General features: G+C 46.5%; 1 protein-coding gene across 1 annotated transcript in view; it reads left to right on the top strand.

Moving 5' to 3' along the window:
• The window catches only part of IGDCC3 (immunoglobulin superfamily DCC subclass member 3), a 93,951-nt gene that overhangs the window by 57,075 nt on the left and 14,385 nt on the right, over nt 1–22,491 (top strand). The window contains exons 4-7 of the mRNA XM_062501568.1: nt 2,075–2,205; nt 6,639–6,776; nt 13,123–13,281; nt 19,896–20,061. Of these exons, the coding sequence (XP_062357552.1) occupies nt 2,075–2,205; nt 6,639–6,776; nt 13,123–13,281; nt 19,896–20,061 (594 nt within the window). The remainder of the gene's footprint in view (nt 1–2,074; nt 2,206–6,638; nt 6,777–13,122; nt 13,282–19,895; nt 20,062–22,491) is intronic.

Raw genomic sequence — 22,491 nt, 5'->3', positions numbered from 1 at the left:
CCTCGGCGTGGTTTGATCCCCGGCACGGCGCGGGACAGGTGGCAGGAAACGCGTGCCCAGCGCCGGCAGCCCCAGCTGGAGCTCGGGAGCTGCACAACCAGCAGTGGGAGACAATCGTTCACAGCACACCTCGAGCATGGAATGACAGCCCTGCCTTGGGAATAGGCAAAACCAGGAAGCTGTAAATATTTTCCTGAAAGCCCCTATTCTTAAAAATGTCAGTTCTACAGTTGGGTTCTTTGGAGACGGGAGAAAACACGACGGCTGGAACAATGCCTGACCTTCTCAGAGTGGCAGTGAACTTAGAGTAGAAGGACCCAAGAGGCTGAAATCTGCTGTGGAAAACTACAACTGTCAGATTTTGTTTTTCCTTGTATTTTTCAGCTGAGCTTTTTTTAGCCCAGCACAGGGTTGATTTGTTAAACTTGATCTCCTCTGAAGGCTTCTTACTCATACAGGTGCTGAAGTGGGGATGTGGTAGAGCAGAGCTACTGATCCAAGGTGGCATCAGCAGAAGTAAGGGGTGGAGAATTGTGCTGGATGCTTTGTGGCATCCCACTGAGATATTGCAGGACAGGTGAAGTTCCCCTGAAGTCCTTCATGGATCATTGATTCTTTCCATTTGAGCCCAGGGGTACAGCTGTGGACGTGGTCAGAAATGTGGCAGGAATTTAAACATGACCAGGACTCCTTTTTTCCAAGGCTGGAGAACCCCAGGGCTGAGGAACCCCAAGACTGAGAAGCTCCAAGACTGAGAAGCCAAGAACTTTTCTCCAACCCAGAAAGGTCCAAGCTTTGCTCATTCCTGCTGCTTCTCCTCTGGGGAAGGGAGTTTGCCCAAGCTCTGGAGGATGTGGCCTAGGAACAATTTCCCTACATTCGTGTCCTGATTTTGAAGACATTTGGCTTTTTGTAGGAGTGAAGTTACTGGGGAAGTTTTTTATTGTCAGCTCAGTGGATTAATCTCTGACACCAGAGCCTGGGTGATGAGAGTTGCTTCTCTAACTGAATTGGATTTCTGCATTAATCACGCTTGGTGCATTTCTGCGTATAAAGTGTATATAAATTTGTATGCCAAGTCTTGCACTTGGAGGCTTTGAAGGCAGAATAATAGCTTTGGAATTGAATCTTCTAATGCTGTGGGCAGATTGTTAACAAAAATGAAGGCTTCTTGTAGCATAATTGATCCGAAACAATGGGCATTTTAAAGTCCCGGAGAGATTGCAATCAACTTTGGGCCGTGTAAAACTGATTGCTGTCATGCTGCCACCAACACAGAGCCACACGTTGGGAACCCGGAGCAGGGAGCAGGTTATAGGCACTTAACCATATGCTGATATGGAGAAAGATATGCTTCATCTTCCGGATGGAAATGGATTATTAACTCATCACAGTGTAATGACTTACTACCAGCCAATTTAAACAAGTGGTTGCCAAGCAACCTGTAATGTATGTGTACATATATGTGTGTATGCATGCATGATTTAAATGTGCCTGTGTTTTAAAGATATAAAATATTTATTGATGTTTACATTTGCTCGATCAATATTTGTTTTAAACATACCTTTTCATGTATGTGAGGTTTTAAGGTCACACGGATTTGAGTCCTGGACCTGGAGTGGGGAGCATGGAGTACAGGTTTCTGATGCCTGTCCATGGTCACTGTGCTTCAGCTGATGAGTGATAATTCCCACATTATGATGACTCCAGTATCAGCTGTCTTCACATGCAAATGCACTGCTGGAGCTTTTCCACAGGTTAAATAGGAAGCATCTATTTTGTATCCTTCCAGCAAAAATCAGCATTTCTCAAGGATGCATCAGGAGATAAATTATTTTCTTTTATCCCCCTGTAAAAGAAGACCAGAGGCTCAAGTATCCAAAAAAAAAAAAAATAAGAACTGGTGCAGAAGCAGGCATGGGCTCAGCCTCAAGGGGTGTTGACCTCTTGGTGGTATTGGCACCTCTGCACTGGGATGCAGGGAGCCAGCCTGCCTTGCCTGGATGGGTGTGCAGCCTGCTGTCACATCATGTCCTGCTTTGCAAACTTTTGATTCTGTTTTCTCTTCCCACAGGTACACGCTGCTTCCCAAGGGGGTTCTCCAGATAACAGGACTAAGGGCAGAAGACAGTGGGATATTTCACTGTGTTGCCACCAATATTGCTAATGTGAAGTTCAGCAGGGAGGCCCGGCTCACTGTGTCAGGTTAGTGCCAGCTATGCTGTCCTGGCTGCCTTCCTGTCTTCTTCCCACTGCTCCTCTGGATCAGGACAGTTAAGAGAGCTTCAGGCTAGTACACTGAGAGGCATTTTTCTGTCCAACCATAACACACTCCTTGTTCTGGATTGTTATTTGTTAAGATCATCTCTGGTGTAGGACATCCCAGATTCCCTGTGGAAATGCAGATTGCATCTTCAGAGATAACAGGCAAGGGAAGTGGGTGTTTCTGAGTTCTTTCTTACATGCAGCCAAAGGTCTTTCCCTTGAGCTGTGATCTTCCTGTCCATCATATACACATAATTGCTGGTACCCAGGAGCTGGAGGCTTTCCAGCATGCAGTCACATCTCACAGCTTCCCATCACCCTCCAAAACACTACCTGGCCAGTGGTTCTGGAGCAGAGACTTAACACCTGTACCAAGTGTCAGATTAGCCTCTGCTGACTGTAAAAAAACAGCACGTGTGAAATGGGGTGAAGCCAAGGGAAGAGTGATGCTGTGTATATTAACTGTGATGGGGAAAGAAAGCAGGTTAACTGGTTCTGAAAGACCTGGGAGCTTTGGATGCCTGTTACTTATCTGTTTGTTTGATCTGTGCAAACAGTAGTCACGTGGAGGGGGAAAAGAACAGTAAATTATCGATGTGGTGAAGTTCTTAGTGTCAGTTTACTAGCCTGAGTTATTATTTCTCGCAGGGCAAAAAAGCTCTAGTTGTTCTCATCTGACCATCCCTCATTGCAGATGGATATTTTCCAGATTTCCTGTCTGTGAAACATTTGTGATTTTTTCTCCTTCTTAAAGCAGTCGGATGATGAATACAGGCACCATGTGTAAGTGTTTGAAGGGTTTGGACCATGCTTCGGTGCCTGCACTGCTGTAACTGGACATTTGCATGGAAAACTCATTGCACTGGGTTAAACCTCCATGGAAAAGGTTTATGCTCTGTGATGTTTGCTAAGAACACACAACTGTCTGTTAGATCAGGGCAGCAGGTATGTGTTAGCATGTGAACCCTGGGTTTTGGCACAGGCAGCAGAGGCTGTGGTGAGCCACAGAAGTGCCGGGGCTTTGTTTTGCTGGTGTGGGTGTTGTGTCAGTAAATACTGAGCTGATGTGAGTGCTGCTGTGCACATGGTGTTAGGCATGATGGGGTAAGCAGAATTCTTGCAAATATTTCGTATCACCTCCTTCTTGTGTCATGGTGAAGGAAGTGGTCTCTCTGCTCTTCATGATGGCAGGAGGACTCCCGACTTTTCCCTGAAAGGTAGAGCTTCAGCCATTGCTTCACCAACAGAGAAGCACCAGGTCTACTTCCCTGAGGTTTCCAATCCAAGCTCTGGCTGGGGAGGGAGGAGGGAAAGGGTGAGAATGGGCTCTGGAAGCCTGTGCCCTGAAGGGCACTGCCACAGCCCAGCAGGAGAGGAGGAGGAGGAGGAGGCTGGCTGCTTGTGGAGGGTGAAGGAGCCTGTTCACAGTGCTCTCCCTCCTCTCCCTGGCGGCACAGAGATGTTTTCCAGTCCTGCTGATTGATTATTTTCAAGCGTTTGCTCAGCAGAGATGCTCCCGAGGGGGCTGCCTGCCTCTCTGCACTGACACCTTTCCAGTGCGAGCTGTGGCTCTCTCTGCTCCTGGCCTTTTGATCAAAATCTGGCAGGAGACGCTCCTGTCCCTGCTGGAGTGCCTGTCACCGCTGGGGACCTCCCCATCCTCACTGTGACTGCTGCTAGTGGAATCCCTGGGGACCACAGGCATCATTAGAGCCTTTCCCCTTTCAGAATAAATCCCTGCAGTGCCCTGAGCCCTGTTGAGCTCCAGCAGCACTCACCTGCCACGAGTCCCTCATTTTGTCACTCCTTCTTTCCTGACGCTGCTTCAAAGGGCTGGTCTGGTTGAAGAAGGAAACCTCCTCCTTGATGTTGGGACGTGGTTGGTCCATTTGTGTGACTGCTGTTCTGTGCTGTGTCCCAGTCCCTGCTGGCTCTGGAGCTGTCACTGCTGTGGGTGGTGGGCTCAGCAGCAAAGCTATGGGACCATTCCATGGTCTTTGCAGGAGAAGGTGAGCAGTGGTGGAAATGCCATTTACAGAGTTGGACAGCATTTGGCCTAACTCAGGGAGCCAAATCCACACTCAAAAACCTGAATGTCTTTTTAAGACTCAGAGTAGAAATCAAAGAATGTGATTTTTAAATATTTTATTGTCAAAGTAATGTGCTTTAAAAATTCTACTTTGAGCTTGGCTCTTATCTGCTGATATTCTTGGGTGACCTTGGACAATTAATTTCATTTCTCCGTGTTTTGAAATATTGCAATCGCTATATAATACGCTGATAATACCGTATTATTCTAAGCGTGAACATTTAGTATTGTGATTCAGAACAATAAATCTACATGGGTTTTAAAGGCACTCCGAGGTACTGAGGGGAAGGTATTGTTTTTCAGATCTCTTGGGGTTAACCAGCCGGTCATATGAATTTATTGTGCATTCTGGTTCTCATCAAAAAATCTGCATTTTATGGCTTGCAGTGAAATGCATTTAGTGAGAAAGTCAGCTCTTAAGTCACACTGACACGGTGATTTTTCTTGGATTTTGCCCATTTACACACAAGCTTGGAGTTGCTTTATCGTTCCCTGCTTTGCCCCCATAGGGACAATTAACAAACGAGCTGCTCTGATCTGTGCTTGCCCTTGGACCACTGTGGAATCCCCTGCTATGCCCAGATTCCAGCCCCTGAGCTGCTGTGGAAGGGTAGCACTCAAAAGTGCAGGTAGAAATTGTTTTTCCTGGGGAAAAAGCCCCTGTAGGTAGATTTTGGTGGATCACTTCTCTGTAACGATCCTTTTGAACATTGTAAAATCTATGTACAGGAGTCAGCGTGGGTTGGTCCCTATGGCAAAACCCAGCCTGTGCTCCCCAGCCCTCCCTGTACCCCACTCCTGCTTGAGGCCAGATGACCAGCCCAAGTATTTTTCTTTGCAGGTGTAGAGCTTTTTTTTTGCCAGCAGCTGTAAGACTGATGGAATTCCTTAAACCCTGCTTTGACCTCAGCATTTCTGGAGTATAACCTAGCTCTCATCAGAGACAGGGAGAAAGACTAATGCAGAGATTTTCAGTGTTCCTGTTTACTGATGGAGAACTGACAATATCTCTTGGGTTTCCTCCCCTCCTGCTTTCAAAAAATAGGACTAAAGGCTTCAGGGACATTTGGCCCAGGGATAAGGTACTTTTTAGGGACTCAGGAGATGTGAGTTCAGCTGTGGTATACATAACACAGGATGATGTTTTTGTCCCAAGCTATCATTCTGTCAAGTGAAATGTGTTTTCTTTTGCCTTTCTTGTGCCTGTCTGGTGTCCAGGGTCCTTGTGCCAGGATACTGTTCTGTTATGGGTCTGTACATCCATCTTAGTCTTGGTTGCTGCCACTTGGTGCTACTATAGTGCAACTTAAGGATTAGTGATTACATAAAGAACAGCAAATGTTTCACAGTTATATCAGTGCAATGGGGTGCATCCTCTCCCTGCAGGAAAATGGTAGGAAAACATGGGGTGCAGTTGTCAGAGGAGTTTCCTCTTAGAAAGCTTCTCAGCAGGAGTCAGGGACTGTTACCTCCATCACTCATTGTCCCAGGACAGGTCTTTTGGAGCAAGTGACACCAGCAGCAAGAGAGGATGCTTACAGAGACAGATAGGCATTGTGGTCTGTATGGATTACTTTATGGCTTGAAATGCTGAAAGATAAAGCAACTCCTTAATATTTTTGCATTCCCGCTGTCTTGCATGTTGTGTTTTCCTTATATACCATGCACATCTCCTCTTTGCAGTTTACAGTGCTGTTCCTTCTTTATGCTGCTTGATATCCAAGTGTTAGCAGGGCTGTTTGTGGCTGGATCACTGATTCAGGGGTTTTCCCCAGGAATAATCAATGCACACTTTAAACATGTTCAGTGTGACTGTCATACAACCACTGTGCTCCTTTCGTTTCATGTCCATCTCAGATTTATTGAGGGTTACACCAGCCACATAATTTAGAATCCTGGAATGGTTTGGGTTGGAAGGACTCTTAAAGATGATCCCACTCCACCCCCTACCCCCTGACATGAACAGGAACACCTTCCACTAGAACAGATTGCTCCAAGTCCTGTCCAGCCTGGGCTTGAACACTTACAGGGATGGAACCCACAACTTCTCTGGGGAGCCTGTGCCAGGGCCTCACCACCCTAACAGGGAAGAATCTTTTCCAAATACCTAACCTCAATTTCCTTTCTTCCAGTTTGAACTCATTACTCCTCCTGTCACTGCAGTTCCCAGTGAGAGAGAATATGTACTTAGAAGAGACGTACTTAGAGGATGCCTGAAGTCCTCCATGTTCCCTTTAACCAAGAGGGAGTCAGAGGCCTTCTGACGATGGTGCTGTCATTGCAGGCTCCCACTCCACCGTGTACAAGGACCCCATGATCCTCGTGGGCCCGGAGAACCTGACGCTGACCGTGCACCAGACAGCGGTGCTGGAGTGCATCGCCACCGGCAACCCCCGGCCCATCGTCTCCTGGAGCCGCCTCGGTAAGCCCTAGGGGTCACTGGCATTTCCTCCTCCTCCTCTCCATAGCCATCGTGTAGGAAATGGGTAGGTGCCACTGACTGTTTTATACAACAACTGATTCACCCTCTCTCTTCCCACAGAAGGTAATTGTAGGCTTGAAGTGCTTTTTATCCTCATGTCTACACTTTGTTTTTTCTCTCTGCCAAGATTCTGTTTTCAGCTGTTAGAGAAGTGGGTTGGTTAAACCTGTAGATGTTTCATGAAAGGTGATAATTTTATCTTTTCTCAAGTGACAGCATCTTCTGCTGCTGCATCAAAAACATCACTACTGTTGGCCTAGAGAAGCAAAATCATACACAAACATATCTTTCACATAAAAACAGACTTGAAAGAAATTTGCTGCCTGTTCAGGGAGTTTTAAAACAACTTTAAGGGGGAGAGAGTGTTTAAAGTAGTGTGTCTGAAGCCCTGAAAAAACAAATGCTTGCTGCTGGGGTCCATGATATGTTTTTGAATCAGCAAGGAAACCAAAGACAGGGTCTGATGGCATCATGCAAGCAAGGAGGAGCAAAGGGGTGTGTTTCTCTAAGGTTTATTTTAGGTTCTAACTTTATGATGATAGCTTAGAAACTGTTTTGCTCAGAGCAACATTGCCCTACAGAAACCTGTGCTGATTGAAGAGCTGATGGATTTTCTTTTATCTCCCAGAGCTTGCGACTCTGCCTGCGTGCACAGTGGGGTTGGGTTCAGTTAGGATTTCCTGAGATCTTGTGGTCCTTGAGGTCACATCATTTTTGGGATGCTCATGCCATGGCATCTCACAAGGTGGCTGTGAAGCACAAACAGGGATAATTCTGTCTCATGCTGCTGTGCTGGATGTGGGACTCCACCCCCATGGGTCTCCAAGGGTCAGGGTCAGCTCATGGGCAGGGTGACTTCCTGCCCCAGAGCTGCCTGCCAGGGAATGAGGACTTGCATCCAGTATCAGTTGCACATTTTTCCCATATTTTCCCTCCTTGCATCTTCTAGTGGCTTGTAAAATCAGCCTTTTTATGCCACTAACTGGTATTTTTGTCTCCAGAGCCATAACCATGAGATTGATGCTGTTTTAAAAATTCCCCAGATACTCTGTATCACTGGTTTGGTTCTCTTGGACACAAGGCAGCTCTATGTTAGTGTTCAGCTATAATAAACTACTTTATAATTGCCTTAATTATAAGTGCTTATTACCTTCTTCAAAACACTTGTCTCTATAGAGCAGTGCAATAATGAAGATGTAATAGCACCGTGTGATGTTTGTCTGGATGGTCTGAGCTCAGCACTGTCTTCCACCAAAAATAAATACCCCTCTCCATGCTGCTTTGCAGCAGATCAGCAGAATCAGAGCTAGCGAAAGGGAAACAGATCCTGTTATTTTCCCTCCCCTTCAGCAGGAATGTTTCCTGTCCAAAGCATCACAAGGTCTCGTTTAAGATGACAGTGATCCTGACAGCGATGTGGTGCAGGGGCTCTGTGATGACTTGGAGGGTTTGTCATCTCTTCGTAGCCATTTCAGAAGTGCTTTCCTGTCTCCTTGTCTGTGTGATCATGAGGAAGGATAGGGGGTTGTGCTGGACAGGGAGGTCCTCAGAGTATCTGTCATCTCTGGCTTCCTCCACGTGAAGGTCGTCTCCTACAGATAACTCACTCAGCTTAGGAAAATAGTCACTTTTTCTCATTTTTCAGAAACAAAAAAATTCCACAGCCACAAAGTCTTAGAGAGACGCTGCTGATTTAGCAATAGGAATGGCTTAATTTAAGCAAAAAAGGTCAATTCTGTGTGAGCATCTTTCTTGCCTTGTAAAAGTAAGGAAGAGCTGTGGCATTACTGTTGTACTGGGGCTTTGTACAGGGCACGTTGCCTTTTTGGAAACTCTCTCTGAGCCCCTTTGCTCACAGTTTTGACATTGTGGCATTTCTTCTGTCAAAAAGGAGCAAAAGAACAACTTTGCTTTCACAGCTTTCTGGTACAGGGGGAAAGCAAGCCATAAACACCATTTGCACTTCTTGCTTTGGCTTTGCTAAAACCTGGCTGGTTTTCAGTGGGAAAGGCAGCTATATTTCGCTTGAAGGAAATCATTCAAATTCTGGGCCAGTTTTTGAGTGTCATACAATCAATTTTGAATTTAATTTTATCAGGAATATGTTGTAGCCCCTAACCACAAACAGAATTCCTGTCTCGCCGTGCATGAAATGTCAACATTCATTAGAGAGCAGGCTCTGAGAGAGATGTAAAATCATTAAGAGTTTGTTCAGGGAAGATAGAGCTTTTCCTTTCAGAGCTACACACTTCAGGCTTGGACCTGTATGTGTGCACAAATGAATATCCTGGGCACTTACTGCAAAGCCTTTTGAATGAACGGCAATTTTAATGTATCCTTACCCTTTAACTGACAGGCCACTGAGCTGGCCTCCATAAAAGGTACCAAAGCAGAATAATAAACTATTTAGAGAGATACAGAAAAGTGAGGCGAGAAAGAAAGGACAGTGATTATCTGATAGCGTTATACAGAAGTTGTCAGAAAGGGCCGCACAATGGGAAGGAAATTACTAAAGAGGGAGCCATTCAAGAAGTAAACTATACAACAATTGTAGGAGCCAATTAATTGGTAACTTATTGGACACAGAAGCTTGCAATAGATGGCTGACTGGTTGACAGGAGCACCGTTCCAGTAAGTGTTTAGAAATAATAGAGTAAATTTCACCACTTCACATACTGAATAGTCAACTGTTGCAATGTACTCTAAATATGCTAATCCACAGTGCCCAGTGTCCTCAGGAGCAGGAGACCCATGTGTCTAAAAAGTGGAAGGCTACTATGACACAATACAAAGAATTCACAAAAGACCTAAATGATCAACATTAGAAAGTTGTTACTTTCTTTCTACTTGCTACTTACAAAAGAAAGGCGTTGGTGTTGTTGCATATTCATATCGCCTGGCACGTTTTAAGCGGCTCTGTAATTGGTGCTGGTGTGCCAATCACTCGGTTAGCAGGAAGAGAATGGGCGCCAGAAAGCATCACACGCACCTTGGAAAAATAAATAATGCAGCTCCCAGACCGCAGGCATCTTTCATCCAGACTTCACCCCCATGGAGAATCTGGAAGTACCTAAAGGGGCCTAAGGGAGGGCTGGAGGGGGAGTTCTTGCAAGGGTGTGCAGTGGTAGGACAAGGTGGGAATGGCTTTAAGCTGAAAGAGGGTAGATTTAGATTGAATGTTAGGATCTTTCATATCTTCTCCATGAAGAGATGACTTTGTGGTGGCAGGTGATGCCAGGAAGGTGGATTTACAGGGTTTGGATTGCCTGATCCAAACCATTCTTCAGATCTCCATGTAAAGAAAACAGGGTTAAAATAAATAGCAACCTTTGCAAAGCAGGTGTGAGACATCAGTCCCTCAGCACAATGGTTCTGCAAAGTGCTGAGCTTTCAGGATGCAAGGAATTTCTTGTGTAAACACTCTGTATTATTTATATGTGTTGTCAGTATTGCTAAGTTGGACTAGATATTAGCTGAAGACCTTCTAGCTGACTGCAGGATGGCTCAGGCTGAGTGAAGCACAGTAGAGTGAGGAGGATGGAACAGACTGGGAAAGTAGAGATGTTTCTGTAGAAGCCCTTTTCATGCTTTTGGAAAGGGAGGAGTTGAGAGATGTCTGAGATGATCAGGCACAGTGATCTTTGCTGGCTGTTAGAGGTGGCCACACTGACACAAATGGCAGATCCATCGAGACTTTGGAGCTTGGAGGGCTTTGTTCTCCAGGGAAATGAAAGATGTGTGAACAGGAGATGTTTCCTCAGACCGCCAGACTTCTAATAGCTGGAGAGAAAACTGAGGGCATAATTGATGCTGGTATTTGGACTGGTGTGGGGTGGGAGCACCTGCTGCCGGCTGAGTCTTTTCATTCTTAAATGATGGAGCACGCTATAAATAATACAGTAAAACTGCTGACATTCAAGTCACATTTCTGTGGTATTTCTCAAGGCAACGATGTGATGAAGGGTCCATGTATGACCACTTTGCATCTTTCACTGGTCCCATCCCTCCCTCAAGAGAGAAATTTGATTTTTACATCTATTGTAAATACAGAGTTCCGAAAGGTCTAATTTAAAAGATGAAATCAAGTTCAATTTGGATTTAATTCAGACCTCTTTACACTTCAGTTCAAATGCTGTTTAGAAGGAATGGTTCCTTGTTATTGCTTATTAAATGTGGGACAGGTCATGTTTTACTGTCCTTTTTATGACTGAGCCATTTACTGCTGCGTGGCTTGGCCAGCAGTGTGATCCTTTAATGACATTGTTTTTCTCTCTCTAAAAGACCTGAGCATTTTTCTTTGCAATGCAAATAATTAAGAGGTCTGGCATTTCCTGTCTAATGAAGCAATGAAACCTCTAAGCTTCAAAATTTCCAGAAAAACAATGTATGTAGAGCATGGCAGGAGATAGGTTTGGGAAGTGCTTTTGTAGCTCTCAGTCCATGCTTTGCCAATGTTTCCTAGCAGGCTGCTGCCTGGAATCTGAAATGGGATCCCTCACTCCTGTAGCTATATTGGGTTTGCATGACAAGGTTTTGGTGGTGTGGGGGCTACAGGGATGGCTTTAGTGAGGAGTTGCTGGGAGCTTCCTCATATCCAATGGAGCCAATTCCAGCCGGCTTCAAGAATGGCCCACCACTGCCCAAGGCCAAGCCCATCAGCAGTGGTTGGTAGCACCTCTGGGATAACAAATTTAAGAATAGAAAAAACTTACTGTAGAAGAGCAAATTGCAGCTTGAGAGAGGAGTGAGAACATGTGAGAGGAACAGCTGTGCAGACCCCAAGGTCGGTGCAGAAGGAGGGGCAGGAACTGCTCCCAGTGCCAGAGCAGAGATTCCCCTGCAGGCTGGGGTGCAGCCTGTGGTGGGGCAGCTGTACCTCTGCAGCCCATGGAGTTCCACAGGAAAGCAGAGATCCATCTGCAGTCCGCAGAGGAACAGGAGTTTTCCCACTCTGTTCTGGAACCTGTTGGTTTTGAATGACTCAAATTCTCCAGTATTTTTTATTATGTAAAGCATGATATTAAATCTAAACCTTGTGATTGCTGGGTAAGTTTTAGCTAGCCCTGCATGCTGTTTGTGTTGGAGTGTGAAGCTCATGGCAAGATTATGGCACAGACTTTGGAGCAAAAGACCAGGCTCTTTTACTGTAGTAGAGCATATGAGTATGGAAGTCTCATGGGGAGGTCAGGTGGGGACATCATCAGGGCTGGTTTTTCCTTCTCTGTTTTCTGTTTCTGTTCTTAAACTTCTCCATGAGCAAACTTGAGACAACTGAATTCCTGATTCCTGTCTGATGAAAGTGTGCTCCCTTTAACTGCTTGTGCAGTAAAACTCCTCCCCTGCCTTGCACCTCTGCTCAGACACCCTGACATATTGTAGGCCTGATTTAGAGCTGCCTTTGTTAGGCAGTGTCTTAAAACACAAATCAATGAAACAATAGAAAGCAATAGCTTGATACTAATGAAACACATTGTAATTAGAGCTGGCTGTGAATTTTCCAAAGAAAACAGGAAAAAAGTGAATTCCCTGATACTGAACAATTTCACATGCCTCATATCCAGCACTCAGGGTGAGGGCAGCCCTTTTCAGTTGCCTTTCCAAGCCAGAGTAAATGAGATATAACCACTAGTTTTGAGACTGGCTCCTCAGTCCTGAGCTAGTGTGTGTTCAAGGGCTAAGGAATCAAAAATCCAAGGTTCTCTTATTTTCAGAAGCCACAAAAATCCATCAAGGGTTATCAGGTAAAGTGGTGTAACTTCTGGGTCAGGTAATCTGCAGGTCATAAATTGCTGGTGGCTGGGAAAGTGCATCAGGGAAGCACTGCAGTAGGTTGCCTGGACTTCTTCCTGAAGCCCCTCTGCTGGAAATAGGTTATTGAGCTGGTTGGATCCCTGCTCATTCTAATGCAAGAACCCAGGCAATGGCTCAGAGAAGCTGAGATGATTTAGCTTGGTTTAGCCACTCTGTTGAACTGTGTTCTGGGTGCTTCATCTTAATCTGAACACGTGGTTGAAAGCTTTCACTTCTCCTGTGGTGGGACTTTGGGTTTTTAAGCAGCAGCAAAGAGTGATTTTGGGCAAACATGTAAATAAGGATCTGGTTTCTGCAGAAGGCAATTCTGATGAGAGCATCAGTTAAATCCCATTGACTTTACTTGGCAAATGGCAGTAGCAGAACACAGCACCACTAAATAAGTACTTAGATTGGAGCTCACTGAGGGCTGTGCCCTGGAGAACCTCACCCAAATGTCCAGCATGTGACTCTTTTCCTTCTCCCCTTCTTTCAGACGGCCGCCCAATCGGCGTGGAGGGGATCCAGGTGCTGGGCACAGGAAACCTCATGATCTCAGACCTCACAGTGCAGCATTCTGGCATCTATGTGTGCGCCGCCAACAAACCCGGCACGCGGGTGCGCCGCACCGCGCAGGGCAGCCTCGTCGTGCAAGGTGAGCCCCTGGCACCCTCAGGCCTTGTGTTGGACAGGTGCTGACTTCACTTCTCTGGGGGCACCAAAATACTTCTTTTCTAGACACATGGTTTGCCAGGTGGGTGTGTGTCTGTGTCCCACGCAGTTGAGTCACAACCAGGTATGGTTCAGCTGAGGCATCAGCTGTTATGGGCTGCAGTGATTTCTCACCCCATCACAGGAGTTTCTTTGTCTTAGCAGACCCTGGTTGTTACTTGTTACCATATTTGTGCATCTCAGCAGAAAGCCTGAATTAATTAGCCAAATTTGTCTTACAGACCGTAGTGATACAAGGACATGGTCACTGTTCCCATACTGGACACCTCTGAATGGTAGATATGACTCCTGCAGTGATACGCAGCAGTGGATACCACTCACAGAGTAGTGCTTTCCAACTGATGGCACTTACTTTAATAAGTCTAAAACCATTTCCAGAAAGTCTGAGACTGTTTCATGTAGCAGTTGACACTATGTCTGAGCCAGTTGCCAGCACCTAGTGAAGCACCCTTTGGGGGCTGTGCCCGTGGGATACAGTTTGCAGCAATTGTCCTGAAATGCTACTTTTAAAGGGCAATTCAGCCCAAAGTAGAGATCAGCACTAGGGAAAGCTCACAAATCCCTTCCACATTCTCCATTGCGACCAGTCTCCATGGTGAGAGAAGCCAGGCTAGCATTTCAGAAGGCAAACCCAGCTGGCAGCATGCTCTGAATGGCAGCAATCCGCCCCTGATTACAGGCACTCACCTCCTCTTCAAGCTAGTCCACTTAAAGCATCTCAAGCTCTCATCAGTTCACTCATTAACTATTGACTGATGATATCCTGAATCTGAAATTACACACCTCCTGCCGGAGCTGCTAATTGAACCTTTCGTGCTGCTGATGGGTAAAGTACCCTGCTCCAGCCATGATGTCACCCCACAGACCTCGGGAGTCACTGGCACTGATCCTGCCAGCTGTGGAGGAGCAATGTAGGAATGGTGGAGAAAGGGCTGCCTGTGCCTCCTGAGCCCCAGGTGCTGATCACACATGAGACAAGGTGAAAACTCACTTTTTCTTTTGCTCTTGGATTTCTGCGTGAGCAGTGCAATGAGGGGACCTCCCAGCTGGCACAGCTATGAATCCCCTTATTAAGAAACATCAACCCCAGCATTAAGAACAACCTGTCTGTACTGATATAAACCCTTTAGAGCTGCTGCAGAGCAGCTCTGCAAGTGGTGCATGTAGGAGAGGTCTCCTAAGCCCAAATGCCAAGCTGATGTCCAAGAGGCAGGGAGGCACACCCAAAACAAATTACTTGGAAAATCCATGAAGTTTTAAAAATACAGCTGTTGAATACGGTTGACTGAATGCATATGGTTGACTGAATATGCAGCTGAATGAGAGGGTGAAAGGTAGTGCAACTTCTCATTGCCTCAAATAGCAGTTTTTAGTCTTTTTGGAGATTTGAACATCAGCTCTTGAGCAACTGGTGTAGTGCTGGAGTTCAGCTGCCAAAGAATTACTGTGGATTTTCTCCTGGTAAGCCAAGATAGGAATTTGTCCCTAAAATGTCACTCACAGGACCATTGGAACCCAGTCTTTCTGTGGAAGAAGGATGTTCCTGCATTCAGCATCAGCAGAGAAGCTGACAGTGGTGTGGAGAAGTGTGGCCACTGTGTGTCCTTGGAGTAGCCCTTAGACAGGGCCTGCAGTGTCCATGAAGAAAACCTGTATTGCCCATCCTTAAAATGCTTCATGTTTTTTAGGGGAATGTTCCCCAGGCAGGGTAATTGCAGACCCTGGCCAGGCAACTGAACTCATCCCAGGTTTGCTCACCTTCCCTCTGGAAGCAGTTTTTCCTGTCTCTGCATCTCATTTTGCCTGAATTTTCCAGCTGAGAGGTACAAATGATTGCTGTTCAGGTTCGTTTGGGAAGAAAACAGGGATAATGACTGACATGGGAGACTGTGGGTTTTATCTTTGTCAAGATGTCAGCGATGCAAATTACATCCGTAAAGAGAAGAAAAGCAAAGAGCTGGCTATCAAAAGCCTGGTTGGAGAGGAAGTCAGCACAGGGCTAGGACAATAAGGCATCCTCAAAGCACGTCAGACCAGGTACTTGCAGCCTTTATGCAAGGGCCCTTGAAGTGCCTGGAGGCACAAATTAACTTGCCCCAGTCTTTTGAAGGAGGGACGTTTTATAGGTGGGAAACTGGAGGAGAAAGGGTGATGTTTCCTGTTGTAAGGCAAGAAGTTAGTGGGGAGGCTGGAACTGAGACAATGTCCTTCCTCCTATGCCAGCAGTGGTCCTTGTCCCATCCATCAGCTGGGCAGAGGTGTCCCAACACAGGGCTCTGCTCTTCCTCCAGCAGTGATGTCCTTTCCATTGCAGGTTTTCCTTCAGATAATCTAACATCATCTTATTACCTTCCTGGGAATTCGTCCTTCCTCCAGAGGAGAAGGCGTCAATCCCCCACTCCTTCCGTCAATCCCCCACTCCTTCCGTCCCTGCCCTCCCTTGGCCATTTAGGCTCCTTTGATCTCTTTTGTAAGGTTCTCACACAAGAAAGTTTCCATTTTCCCTTCAGATCCCAGCGCAGTCATTTGAATATTGCTTTGTGCTGGGCTTCCAATGGAAGTCTCACGGGGGGAGTTGTCGAAGGGCCGAATGTGGTGCTGGCTGAAACCGAGGGGGTGTGTGTGTGTGAGGCAAGGGAAGAGCAGGCTCCAGTGGCAAGGGAAAAAATATATCAAAGCACTTTCCCTCTACCTCCTGTGCAATCTTTTGTGCTTTATTATGTGTTTGGTGTCATAACAAACTGATGGGCTGTGAATGGCCAGATGGTCACCAGTGTTCTCCACTCCACGCTTCATTTCCTCCTGAAAGCTATGCAGAAAAATGAGATCCCATCTCATAAATGAGGGCCCATCTTAAGGACATGGGTTTGAAGGCTCTGCTGACAATGCCTGCCTTGTTTGCCTTGCTTTCTGTTGGCAGGACTGGGCAGTGTTCCTTGGTCCAGCAGATCCGGCCACCGCTGCGCTTCCTGGTGTTTCTTCCATCGTTCTTGCTCGCTGGCATCACAAACCTTGGCTGCGGGCTGGAATTCAGCAGCAGATGTATTGCAGTTGCTGTAGTTTAGGCTTGGCTCCGTGGTACTTGGTTTGTCCTTGAGTTTAGCCCTGAAGCAAACCAGCTTCAATATGTGCTGTGTGAGTCAGTGTCCCCCATGGAGCAGTTCCCTGCCTGTCCACATTTTCCTTCTCAAGAAAAGCCACCACGCAGGGAGAGGCAGGCACTCAAATTTTGTCCGTCGGGATGCTGGAGTGAGCTGGGATGTCTGATCCCTGTGGAACATTCTTTCAGGATCACACTTGTGGGTGACATGGGAACATAGCCTGCTGCTGTGGAGCTCCAGCCTGCACCTTGCTGGGGCAAGAATTTCATGAAGGCTGAAAGGCAGGCTCCATGATAGCCCCCTCGAGTGTTTTCTACCTATTTTCCAGGGGACATGGGCACAGTTTCCATCTTTGGCCCTTGCAGTTCCATCACTGCTACTTTAAGTTACTCAAGTAAACAGAGTATCCTCTATAGTGAATAGAGAGAAGCCAAGTGAGGAGTTGTATTAAATCTCCTGTCACCATTTGCTGTGCTTGAGTGACTTCCCCGTTGACCTTACTTCTCCTTTATACCCTTATTGTGGGTGCCAGTAGCCTAATTTATGAGGTTTTGTTGTTTCCATGTTACTCTTCCTTCTCTTCACCCCAGCCTCCCTCCCCGACCCTGCCACTCTGTCCACTTGAGAATTAATGACACTTCATACTGAGATCCAAGAAGCATGGATTGGTCTGGCACCAGGGCATTGGCTGTCAATGCTCCCTTAACCTTAGGATTTTCTCAGGGATCCTTGGGACCAACTGTGAGCCATCAAGCACTGCCATAAGCACCACACCAGAACCTCATGACAAGGACAGCAAAGCTCCCTGGTGTCTTGGGGGACACACTGATTGCTGGTCCCTGCTGACGTGTCCCAAAAGAGATGGAGCCCATAAGGGTATCCTGTTAGAAGTTGCTGTTGCAGTGCATCTCCATGCTATCACAGTTTGCTGAGCACAGTAAAAGCTATTGAATCACTTTGTTAATGATCCTGGGGGTGGTATTAAGTGTTATTGCTTTTTGATACCAATGTCATGCCTTTAAATTTTCATTAAAACTGCAGAACAGCGGAAGGGCAATGTATGTCTTGCAGCGAGGGATGCCATGGAACAGGGGGCAGCTCGGCACAGCGGAGTTGGGAACCTGCTCCCCCGAGAGTTTAAGCAAGTTAAGCAGGGGCCGGGGTTGCGTTTAGCAAGGCAGCAAAGAGGAGGGATGGCAGAGGGGAGCAGGGACCCAAGGAACCCACGGGGCCGTGGCACCAAGCCGTGTCACTGGCGCCGAGCCAGCGGCCGCAGCTGCACGTTCCTTACCCTGAGTCACACGCGACCCCGCTCCAATTACTCCCTCTTGACACGGGCTAATAAGGGAGGATAAAGGAGAGCCAGCGGTTCCAGGAGGGTTATGCCGGATGCTTCTTCCCGTATTTCAACTTTGTTTCGGCCGGAACAAACGGTGGGTTTGAGATTTGGTGGAGTGGGGTGGGGAGCCAGAGGCAAAAAGCCAAGAGGATCTTTAATGAAGCTGCAGCGAGGAGCTGGAAGGTGGCTGTGCCCTTCCTTGGCATCGTGGCTTTGCACCTGCAAGTGCTGCGGGTGGAGCTCGGGAGTCCAGATGAAAGCAAGGAGGTGCATGGTCCTTGCAAAATAATTGCTCCTGTAAAACTGCGCCAGCACAAAGCGGGGTAGGGGGTGGGAGGCTAAGGAAAATCGAGTCTCTAATGCTCTCACTGTACACCACAAAGGGGCCATTCATGGCAGGGATGAGGGGTTTTCTGAAAACCCTGTTTATCCTTGCTTCCACCTTTTATTGAACCCATCCTGAATTTTGTTTTAATCTGTAAGTCTAGAGCAAAAACACAGAAGGGAAGTAAAAGGGCAAGAGATTGATTGGGGAAGTTTAGCAGGAGATTCTGGAAGTACGTGTCCATTGGGCTGCTGGGATCAGGTTCATTAGTGGAGCTGAGTGCTGACAGCAGGGGCCTGACAATAAACTCTGCTGGTGGATACCCTGTACCAGTAACGTAAGTCAGACCTGCCATGCTCCACTTCCCTCTGATTATTAGAAATTAAGGAGGGGGCTCCTTCGGTGGGGATGGGCTCTGTGATGAATTCCTCTGTCTTCCTGCTTGGAGGACTTAGAATCTGAACAACTGGACTTTTACTCTCACACAGGCACCTGTTCCTGTAGTTTGGCCATGTTACAGCAGTAGCCATGCTCTTCCCTTACCAGCACACAGCTGGGAAAGACCTTTATCCCCCCCGGAATGCTGCAGGAGACCCCAAGGGGTGTTCTGGCCATGAACCATAAGACTAAACTCTTGCATCCCACCTGCAGCTTGACCACTCCTCAGTATATTTTGCTGGACCAGTTTGCTCCCTTCTCCAATCCCTACATCCCTGGTGGTGTCACAGCCACCAACCCCATGCTTGGAAAATGCCAGTGAGTGGCTCTGAACGTGTCTCCCTCGATAATCTTTCTTTTGCAAAAAAATTCAATTTCAGCCATCCGTTATGTGATGTTAGTCAGTAAATTTATTATGGTTGTGTGCCTCTTATCTGTTTGTCTTCTTTCTGTCTGTTGCTGGTTCCACCTGATTTTAGGTTTCAGTAGCAACATGCAGTATATTTATCACTTTGCCCTTTGAAGCAGAACTGCTTGAATAATCTCACCTATTTGGCAGTGTGTGTCAGACCCTGCTTTCTGTAGACTGATATGCTGGTTTATTTTGATAAATGATTTTAAATCTAATTTGAGCTGCTGGAAAGAAGAATAAATATGTTTAAATATGTTACTGCCAAAGGTGAAAACATTTGATGACAAGGTGAGCAGAGGTTACAGGCATAGTGTAGTCTTCTGCAAGGCTTGGCAGGACCCCAGAAGTCCCAGGCTGAAGATCTGGGGTAAAAAAAGGTTCCCTAGTCTTTTGCTGACAGGAAAAATTTGCAATCAGCAAATCTGATACTTACTGGGGAGAGAACACCCTGCCAGATTGCTGTATGATAGCCATACATTTTTTTTCCATTTCAAGCAGTTTGCTAATGCCATTCAGGTCCTTTGGACACAGCCAGGGTGTTGCTCGAGCTCTGCCATTGAGGAAACAGCACATCTCCCCAGATGCAGCACTGGGGTTGCTTTCCATGGAACACCAGGGAAGGTGAAGGAGCTTAAACCTTGGTCCTGTTTGCCTGAACCCTGCAGGACTCATCTTGGCTTTCTATCACTTAGATCTGGCCTTCAGGCACCTCCTGTGAGGCCATGACTGCCAGGTTGGGCAGCTTTGCACTGTTCACAGACACCCCATCCAAACCAGAGTTATCTGTTGCCTTTGCTGTGGGTTGGCCAAGTATCCCACATTCCCAGGCATACAAAGCTTATTAACTAGGTGTTTTTTTTGTACCAGGATAAAGTGGGATCATCATAACTTTTCTCACCCTCTTTCTCCTTCCTCCTCTCAGCCCCAGCAGAGTTTGTGCAGCATCCCCAGTCCATTTCCAGACCTGTGGGGACTACTGCCATCTTCACGTGTGTGGCCCAAGGGGAACCCCCTCCCCAGATCACATGGCTGAGGAACGGGCAGATCCTGGAGACCAGCGACCACATCAAGCTGAAGAATAACAACAGGTAGGTCCTGGTGCACTGGGCTCTGGCACTGCTGTGGAAATAGGGGTGGGAGAGATGTTGGATTGCTTTCTGCATAGCTGATGGGAAGGTGTCAGTGTTCTGAAGCAGATCTGTGGATTCAGCTTGGGCTTTGATAAACTAAAACACTGCTCCAGTCCTGCTGGCTGCACCTTATGGTCTTACAGTTTAGTGCTCCATGATTTTTTTGTGCCAAGACATCAGCATTAAACTTTGACTGTTGATGCAGGAACCCAGAAAAACTTTCTCTTTTTTCCTGATCATCATCTGGGTATTTCTAGAAGGGCTAAATATTGTTCCTGGAGCTGACAGGGACCACATTGACTTCTCAGTGGAGGAGCTGTGCTCTAACACCTAAACATTGACCTGCCTGGGTGTGCAAATGCAAATACATTAGAAATAATATTTGTGTGGAGGCTGACTTTCACTAAACTTTAGCCTTTTATCTCACCAGGGAAGAGTGTGTTCTCTGAGTACTAAATAACTGCATTTTCCTGTGAGAGGATGGGGATGTTTGTACTGAGGAAATGATGCACTTAGTGAGAAAATTACCAGTTGACAATGTAGTTTCTATGGAAATAGCATGAAAAAATATACTACAAAATAATAGCACCTGTGTTGTGAATCTGATGTATTGGTAGAGGTTTATACTCTATGGTGTCATAGAGCTGCTCTCTTTATTAACAAATGTGTCTCAGGAAAGCAACTACCCAGCCTTGCTTGAGGGTCTGGCCCTTCAGTTTAGATAGTTGGGAAGTGCTGTCCAGGCACCATGGCTTGTTCCTCAGGAGACAAGAGTGAGTTTATTTTTCTAAGTGTCTGTATAATGCGGCTTTTTGTTTTCTCCTTGGAGGGGTTTTAAAGCTTTCTTACATGGGTGATGGAAGGATGTGTGATGCAAGAAAGATAAGGTGTGAGTGGTAATAAAATCATCTCAATCAGTGGAGGTTTTCTCCAAACTGGAGGTTTTTAGAGCTTCAGAAGAGTTTGTATGTGCACGTACAGATGACATTCAGTTCAGGCATGTGGTCTTTCGAGTTCATGGTATGGCTTCTGCCCTTTATAGTATGAAACAGAGAAGAAAGGGTAGGAGGGAAATTAGCACATCCCTCTTTATTAATGAGGAAGTGAGTCAAAAGTGATTAAGTCCAAGTGGTCATTAAATCCGTGGCAAAACTGACACTGAATCCAGCTGTGTCTCTCCCAGATGTCTTCCCTGTGAAATCATTCCTCTTCACTTGAGGAGAGCAGGAGACAGGTCTTTGGTCGTGGTCAGGTCTCCTGGCCAGGTCCCTGTGCCTGGAGCTGTGCTGCCCATGCACATGAACTGCAACTTGGTGAACATCTCTGTAATCGTTTTCTTATGGGAATCATTTAATGCACTTTAGCATCAGTGTTTTCCACAGTGAGCTGAACGATCAGATTACAGCATCTGGCACAGGCTGACGGAGCTCAGCCCGTTGCTGAGGCTCAGCTGACACGTGGCATCTTCTCAAGCTATAGTAAAACGCTTGTAAAGCTGAACCCTCAGGCCGTTGTACTCGACAGTGTTGAACTTCTGTCTCCTTTCACACTAGTCTTGGTCAACTCCAACCTCCAGTTCCAGGCAAGTGGCCATGCCTGGTGCTTTCCAAAGCTGTCAGTCTGGAAAGTGCCCTCAGTGGTGCAGCAGGGCTGGGAGCTCCATGACATGGAGGAGACAAATCAACAGATGATTTTTTCCTGAGCTTTTTCAAGTTTGCCCTTTGTTTTACTCTCAGGGGCATGAGAGGCAGAATCACTTTGTGGTTATGTGTTGGATTTATCAGTCGATTGCACTTGGAAAATATTTCTCTGTGTAAAGATGGATCTTGAATCTACTAGTAATGAAGCTACTAAACTACACTATGAGCTTCTTAATTAGATTACATGGTTTCCTAGAAAATTCATTTGGATTAAAACTCTGCTTCATATTGTCATAGAGGTCTGAATGCCCCCTAAGGGATTTTTAGGAAAAAAAAAGGAGTAAATCATCCCAAAACATACCATGTGCTAATTGATTGCAAAATGTGTCTTTGGGAGCAACTTCATTTTTGTAAATTAACGCAGACGAAAGCAAGGTTTAGACCTGCAGAAGATGGTGTGTTCGAGATGCTGCTCTTCTCCTGCAAGCACAAACCCACAGCCAGTGGATCTGCTGCTTCCCAAATTTGTGAAGGGCCGTTTTGCATCTGCCTCACCCCACACCATCTCTCATATGCACTAACTGCAAATCCAAGGAGAGCAAACCCCACAGGGTGAGGGGACACCAGAAATCTTGCATTGCTGGGATGCAGCTTCAGGACTGGATTCACTGGAGATTGGATATGACTGCTAGGTACAACATCAGACATTCACTTGCTAAGCAACTTCCAGGCTTTCAGCACAGTAAAA

This window comes from Cinclus cinclus, chromosome 13 (assembly GCF_963662255.1).
Source record: "Cinclus cinclus chromosome 13, bCinCin1.1, whole genome shotgun sequence".
Taxonomy (NCBI): domain Eukaryota; kingdom Metazoa; phylum Chordata; class Aves; order Passeriformes; family Cinclidae; genus Cinclus; species Cinclus cinclus.
This window is presented reverse-complemented; position numbering and strand designations above follow the sequence as displayed.